Raw genomic sequence first — 7,042 nt, forward strand, 5'->3', positions numbered from 1 at the left:
GAGGCGCTGCAGAAGTGGGAGCAGGCGCTGAGCGTGGGCCAGCGTGGAGACAGTGGCAGCACCCCCTCGCCGGGGGACCTCCTGCGGCCCCCGGAGTCGGCCTCCGAGGCACTGTCAGAGGTGGGGGCTTCACGTTAGCGGAGCGCGAGAGAGGCAGGCTCTCTGCCCACCTTCACTTACCCGTTTTGGTTCTCAGACAGGGTAGTCCCAAATGTAGTCCAGGCTGGCCTCGAACTTGAGGTGATCTTCCTGCCTCAGCCTCCTGGATGCTGGGACTGCAGGCGTGCGCCACCAGGCCCAGCCTACCTTCCCTTAGCAGGCCGCTTCCTTCCTGGCCCGTACTTTTTCATCCACGAGGGTGGTGCTCAGCTTAGATAAAATATCCTGCGTCGTAGCAGAGTGGCTGGCACTTTGTATTGCTCAAATGTGGGCCTTGATGACAGCCAGACCTGTATCCAGCCCTGGGAAGGAAAAGTGGGCCGTGGTGGAAGACTGGAAGGAAAGGGGCCTCTGCACAGTGATTGCACTGAAAGGCCTTTGTTTCTTCTTTTCTTTTCCCAAGTTTCCTACAATGAGCATTTATTATTTCAGTATCAAGAAACAAAAACAAACATAAAAGGCCAAAATTTAAAAAAAATTTTTGAGACAGGGTCTGGCCTTGAAGTAGTGATCCTCCTGCCTCAGCCTCCTGAGAGGGGGGATTACAGGTGTGCGCCATCACGCTCGGCTTCTCTGTTTAATTTTTACAATTTTGAGCACGTGCTTATGGCAGGGGCTCATAAGGTGGCGATACCGTGTGTTGCTTTGGTTTTATCCTTCATGCCCTCCTGTGCTGACAGAAAAGCAAACCCAGAGTGCCCAGGAGCGTGTTCAGAGGGGCCCCTTATAGGGAGCAGTGTGGCGATGTTGGGCTCAGCCGTGCCCAGCCTGGAAATGAAACAGCACTGGAAGGGAGTTGGAGCCAGCTGGGCTGGTGCAGGCCTGTGATTCCGGCCAGGGCGGGGTGGGCGGGAGGCCTCCTGCGCTGTGCCCTACCGGGTGGGGCCGGGCCAAGCAGGGACTTCAGGCACTGCCTGTGAGGAAGGGGGAGGTGTCACAAGTTAGTGCTAAAACTACACCTTGAGATGGTAGAATGTGTGTGGTCTCCATCGTGTGAAGCTATTAAATATTCCTAGAGTAGTGAAAACCGTACATATAGGAGGTCAGTGCACAGAGCCAATACCTCCTGGTTGCTTCGTGGAGCAAAGGCCCTCAGACTCCAGCAGCACTGCACTCTGCGCAGGACACAGGGCCACTGCTCAGGCCTGGCCCCTGGTGGGTGTGAGACCCGTGGCCTCTGTGGCCCATAAGATCTGTGCCTCATTCCTTCCTCCATAAGGAGGCCCTTTTTTTGAGACGGCGTCTGGCTGTGTAGTTCAGACTCACAGAGATCCTCCTGTGTCAGCCTCCTAGAGTGATCTTTTGTGTCCTCCCAGGGAGTTTTGAATGAAAATGTTTTGTGCTGGGAAGTATGTAATCAAGGGCTTAGGGCAGAACACTTGCCTAGCAGGTGGGAGGCCCTGGGTTCCATCCCCAGAAGCAAAGGGAAAAACATACAAGAAACCACTTCTCACTCCCGGGACAGCTGTGGCCCCAGAGACGGACAGCAGGCGGCAGCATGCTGGGAAATCGCAGTCCTCACAGGCTACCAGTGGGCGTGTAAAATGGACAACCACTTTGGAAAAGGGTTTGGCAGATCCTGGAAATGATGAACGTGTCATCCCAGCACTCTGAGGCTGAGGCAGGAGGATTGCAAGTTCCAGCCTCGCCTGGGCAACTTCGAGACTTAGCAAGACACAGACTCAGTATAAAAAAAAATTTTTTTTTAAGGCTGAAGATGCAGCTCAGTGCAAAGGCCCTGGGTTCAATCCCCAGTACCACCAAAACAAAAAAAAGACAGGAACGGTTGAAATTAATTGTGATGCACACCATGCCTCTGTCTCCAGAGTCTGATCCTCTCACTCTGGGATCCGCACGAAAGCCTGCTGCGATAGTTTCGTGCCTTTTTGGTAACAGTGGCAGTGGTGCTGTGGGTGCCGCGCTCCCGACTCATCTGGGTGGGGACTGGCAGGCGTCTGACTGCTCTGCGGGACACGGGTCCCAGCCTGTGCTGTCGCTCCTGGTGTCGCCCGCAGCCAGAGTCGCAGCGGCGGGAGTTTGCGGAGAAGCTGGAGCTGCTGCTGCACCGCGCCTACCACCTGCAGGAGGAGTTCGGCTCCACCTTCCCCGCCGACAGTGTGCTGCTGGACCTGGGTGAGCCACGGTGTGCGGTGCTGCCCGATGTCGGGGCATAGATGGGGAAACTAAGGCATGGGCGTGGCGAGCAGGGCAGGGGCGCGATGAGACCCCTTGGAGTAGGCCGGCCCGTTGGCGTGGCCTTTGACTGAATGTGGTGCTGTGGGCCAAGCAGTGTGGACGGCGTGGCTTGGGTGGTGGTGGCCCAGAGCAGGCCTGGGGGCCACAGAAAGAGCCCTTTTGGTGCCCCTTGGAGGCACAGGGACAGCACGTCCCAGAGAGGGCGGCCCCACAGCGCGACCTTGTGCACTAGGTCCCTGCCAGGCTCCAGCGGGGACCAGGGCCCCAGAGAGTCGGCCAAGGCTGTGTACTTGCGTGGCTTCCTCTGTGGCGTGGTCAGCCGAGGGTCCTGTGCCTGGGCGTCCTGCATGGTTAGGGCCTGAGGCTTCTGCTCACCCACACAACAACCTTTCCTAGGCGCCCCAAAGGTCCGGGTTGCAGAGCAGCCAGAGAGGAGCACCGGGCTCATGGCCCATGGGCTCCCGGAGGCTGATTTTAGCCGACAGAGGGACAGAAGGCAGTGGCGTGGCCCAGGGCGGGACCCCAGCACCAGCACTGAGGACCGAGGGCAGGACTTGAGCCTGGGAGCCCGGCCGGGCTGGCTCAGCCCCCGTGCGCTCTTGCAGAGAGGACGCTCATGCTGCCCCTGACCGAGGGCTCGCTGCGTCTGCGGGCCGATGACGAGGACAGCCTCACCTCTGAGGACTCCTTCTTCTCGGCCACCGAGGTGACTTGGGTGGGGAATGAGTGGCTTCCTGGGGACACAGTAGCTACTAGGTGAGGGAGGCCTGAGAAGCCGCAGCTTGCAGCCCCAGAGTGACGGCAGAGGTCCCAGCCCCGAGGGCTCAGCCCACACTGTCCCCTCCCTCCCCTAGACCCGGCCTGTGCTCGGCCACCTGCTGTGGCCACGTTGTCAGGTGGTGCCTTTGCCTGCGACAGGGACAGCAGCCTGTGTCCACTCACTGGGGTGCAGATGCTGGGGCCAGAGCTGGATTCGACCCCAGGACACATCCCTTCCAGTGCCCCACAAGAAGGCCCAGCGGGCAGGGCCCCAGGTGACCCGTGGGTGCCCCCACCCCGGGGACGCCGCTCACCTCCCACCTTCCTGTGCACCCTGCCCAGCTCTTTGAGTCCCTGCAGGTGGGAGACTACTCGGTGCCACGCTGCAGGCCCGCTGCTGCCTATGAGGAGGCCCTGCAGCTGGCCAAGGAGGGCAAGGTGCCCTGCCGGACCCTCAGGTGAGGCACGCAGGCGGGGTGTCAGGCAGGAGCCGAGACCCGACACAGGCAGGCCTGGTGATCAGAGTGGCGGGCGTGTGGCATCAGTCACATGATGGCTCCTCCCATCCTGGTCCTCAGAGGGCCCAGCCACAGCCCCAGGGCAGCCACAGTCCCAAGCCGTGTCCTTATGCAACCCTTTGTGGCAGAGGTCAGGAATGAGGCCACGAGTGGACAGACCAGGCTCTCCAGCTTCCACCACTGTGTAGTGCATGGCCTTGGCACCCCTCCCTGTGGTTCTCTGTAGCTGGCTTGGCATCCTACATGAACTTTTCTGAAGGGATGAAACACAGAGCATGGTTTTCTGATCGTGGCTTGCAGGTTTGATGTGTTTAAAAATCCACTGATTACCTGGCACACCGGTACATGCCTATAATTCCAGTAGTTTAGGAGGCTGAGGCAGGAGGATCTCAAGTTCAAGACCAACCTGGATAACTTAGCAAGACCCCATCTCAAAAGCAAATAAAAAATGTCCGTTGATTAGAAATGATTGAAAGCTCTGGTTGAAGCCATGGGGATTTGGATCATGGGCAGCTGGGTCACGGTGTGACGCTGTCCCCCTCCCCACCCCACCCCAGGACTGAGCTGCTAGGCTGCTACAGTGACCAGGACTTCCTGGCCAAGCTGCACTGTGTCCGGCAGGCCTTCGAGGTGGGTGTGGCCTCTTGGGGGGGGCCAGGAGGAGGGACAGCCGGGCAGCAAGGCCAGGCCCTGGTGCCACCTGCCCTTGTCCCGCCCTCTCACTCTGTCCCCACTCCCAGGGGCTTCTGGAGGACCCCGGGAACCAGCTGTTCTTCGGGGAGGTCGGCCGGCAGATGGTGACCGGGCTGATGACCAAGGCCGAGAAGGTACCGGGGCAGGGCTCCATAACCCTTTCCCTCTGATTTGTATTCAATTCTGGGCTTTTGTTTGAAAAGAATATTTAAAGTCAAGTAAAGGAGCTTTGTCTTTCTACTGTGGCTATGGGGGAACTGGAAGAGCACTCAGGTTTCGTTGGTTTGGTTTGGTTTTGTTCTGTGGAGCAGATAATTTTAAATTTTGAGACAGGGCCTCACTGTTGTCCACCATGGGGTGCAACCTGGAATCCTCCTCTCTCAGCCTCCCACTGTGCTAGAATTATAGGCTTGCGCCACCACACCATGCAGGTTGAGCTTTATTTTGCTCTGCATTGCCATCTTGTTTTGGATTCCAACATCGCATGGTTATACGAACTTCACTAGTTATAAAATACCGGCCTCAGAAGGTCGCCTGTTGGTACCTGCTTCGGGAACACACCTGGCTCTCGGGACTCCTGCATCCCGTTTCCCACCCTGTGCCCCCTGCTGCTGGCCTGTGGGCGGAAGCATAGGCAGTCACCGTCCCAGGGTAGCATGGGTGCTGTCTGTGGTGCGTCTCACAGTGCTGTGTGGGTCTGGGTCCCTCGGGTGAGCTCTGGGTGGCGCCTGCTTTTCACATCATAGTGTTACTGCTCAGCCAGGCCACCGTGGACACGTCGTCATCCGTGATCTGTCATTATAGAGAAGGAAACTGAGGCTCAGAGACAGGAAGCGATGGCTCGGGGCCATCCCAGCATCCTATTCCACTGAGCGCATCTCAGCTCTTGTTGTCGTGCTCTGAGAAAGGATCTTGCCAAGTCGCCCAGGCTGGCCTTCAGGGCCAACTCCCTGCATCAGCCTCCTGAGCAGCTGGGACTCCAGGCGTGTACCCCCACACCAGCCTGTCCCTGCTGCTCTGTGCCAGCCTCGTCCTGCCGGCTCTTGGCCACATCAGTATGTGTCAGAGTCTCAGCGTTTCTGTCTGTGAGGCAGGCTTAAGTCCCTGATGGGACCCTAGGAACTAAACGAGCTGCTCACCACTTACTCCGTGTCTGTAAGTGCAGACTGGCAGCAAATTGTTTGTTTGGAGACAGAGTCTGGCTATGTAGTTCAGGCTGGCCTTGAACTCACTGTGTAGCCCAGGCTGGCCTATTCCTAGTGGTGATCCTCCTGCCTCAGCCTCCCAAGTGTTGGTCTTACAGGCGTGCGCTGCCTCATCGCCTGCAGCGGCCTCACTCCTTGGGCACTGAGAGCTTTGGTGCCCTGGGCTGAGTGCATTATGGGTGCACCGCCTCAGGAGCATGGGCTGTGGCTTCTCCCCACTCGGCCCTGAGGCCCTGGCCACGGAGGTTTGGACGCTGGACCGCACGGCTCTGAGCTGCACGTTGACTGCGTCCCGGTGCAGCAGGGCCAAGCTGCGGGGCTGCCTCCCGCTCCCTGAAAAGCGCACTGCAGGCACAGGACCCCGCCTGCTCTTGTTTTCTCGCGGCTGCCGCGCCGCTCACAGCAAGGCCCCAGCCCTGTTCTGCTGGGTCCCAGCCAGTGCCAGCCTGGCCCTGTGGCTTCTCCCCTCCCACCACGCTTCTCCCCGCAGAGCACCAAGGGCTTCCTGGAGAGCTATGAGGAGATGCTGAGCTACGCCCTGCGGCCCGAGACCTGGGCCACCACGAGGCTGGAGCTGGAGGGCCGTGGGGTGAGTTGGTGCCACCGGGGTCTCCAGGCTGGGAGAGGGGTACGTGCGGCCGCCGCCCACATCCCGGCCCCAGCCGCCTTCCGCACTGGCCCTGCAGGTGGTGAGCATGGGCTTCTTCGACATCGTGCTCGACTTCATCCTCATGGACGCCTTTGAGGACCTGGAGAACCCGCCGTCCTCTGTGCTGGCTGTGCTGCGGAACCGCTGGCTGTCCGACAGCTTCAAGGAGACGGTACGCCGCACCGGGCCCAGCGTGACGCTGGCTCCCCAAGGTCTGAGGCTGCGCCCCAGGGCTCCTTCCGGGACGACCCTCAACCCCCGGCCCATCAGACCCACGTGCAGGCAGCCCCTGCGGTCTGAGCCCCGCCGCTCCTTCTGAGCTGGCTCCGATCCCACTGGTTGCTGATGCAGCCCCTAAATTAGAACCAGGAAAAAGTGTGCAGGGCTTGGTGTGCACGCCTGTGGTCTCAGCAGCAGAGGCTGAGGCAGGAGGATTTCTGGCCTGTACCTGCTTGGGTGGGGCAGTTGAGCTGGTGGTCCCAGCTGTTCTCACAGGGCGGGGTCCCCTCTCTGCCTTAGGCCCTGGCCACTGCATGCTGGTCAGTCCTGAAAGCCAAGAGGCGGCTCCTGACGGTGAGTGATCCCGGAGATCTGGCAGGTGGGGCCCTTTGGCCCTTACTGCTCCCCACAGCGCTGCTCGTCCCCTCTCCCCTTGGGGGACCAGGACTCCCACGGTCACGTAAGTCCCCTTCACCCTCTCCCCGACACCAGGCAGCCAGCAGAGGGGCAGGGGCATCCTGGGAGGGAGGGCAGTGGCCACCCTCTACCCGGGGCTCTGCTGCGCCCCCAGGCCCGGCCTGTGCAGGTTCGCCGCGGCCCCAGCGCTCCTTTCTGCAGATGAGCAGAGCAGGCAGCCTGGCCCC

General features: G+C 60.1%; 1 protein-coding gene across 1 annotated transcript in view; it reads left to right on the forward strand.

Annotated features, from left to right (window-relative positions):
- The window catches only part of Miga2 (mitoguardin 2), a 13,089-nt gene that overhangs the window by 4,087 nt on the left and 1,960 nt on the right, over positions 1-7,042 (forward strand). The window contains exons 4-12 of the mRNA XM_010627447.3: positions 4-120; positions 2,175-2,292; positions 2,961-3,061; positions 3,457-3,572; positions 4,190-4,262; positions 4,373-4,459; positions 6,021-6,119; positions 6,217-6,351; positions 6,699-6,752. Coding sequence (XP_010625749.1) covers positions 4-120; positions 2,175-2,292; positions 2,961-3,061; positions 3,457-3,572; positions 4,190-4,262; positions 4,373-4,459; positions 6,021-6,119; positions 6,217-6,351; positions 6,699-6,752 — 900 coding nt within the window. The remainder of the gene's footprint in view (positions 1-3; positions 121-2,174; positions 2,293-2,960; positions 3,062-3,456; positions 3,573-4,189; positions 4,263-4,372; positions 4,460-6,020; positions 6,120-6,216; positions 6,352-6,698; positions 6,753-7,042) is intronic.

Source organism: Fukomys damarensis, unplaced genomic scaffold (genome assembly GCF_012274545.1).
Source record: "Fukomys damarensis isolate Sample0158 unplaced genomic scaffold, DMR_v1.0_HiC HiC_scaffold_36, whole genome shotgun sequence".
NCBI lineage: Eukaryota > Metazoa > Chordata > Mammalia > Rodentia > Bathyergidae > Fukomys > Fukomys damarensis.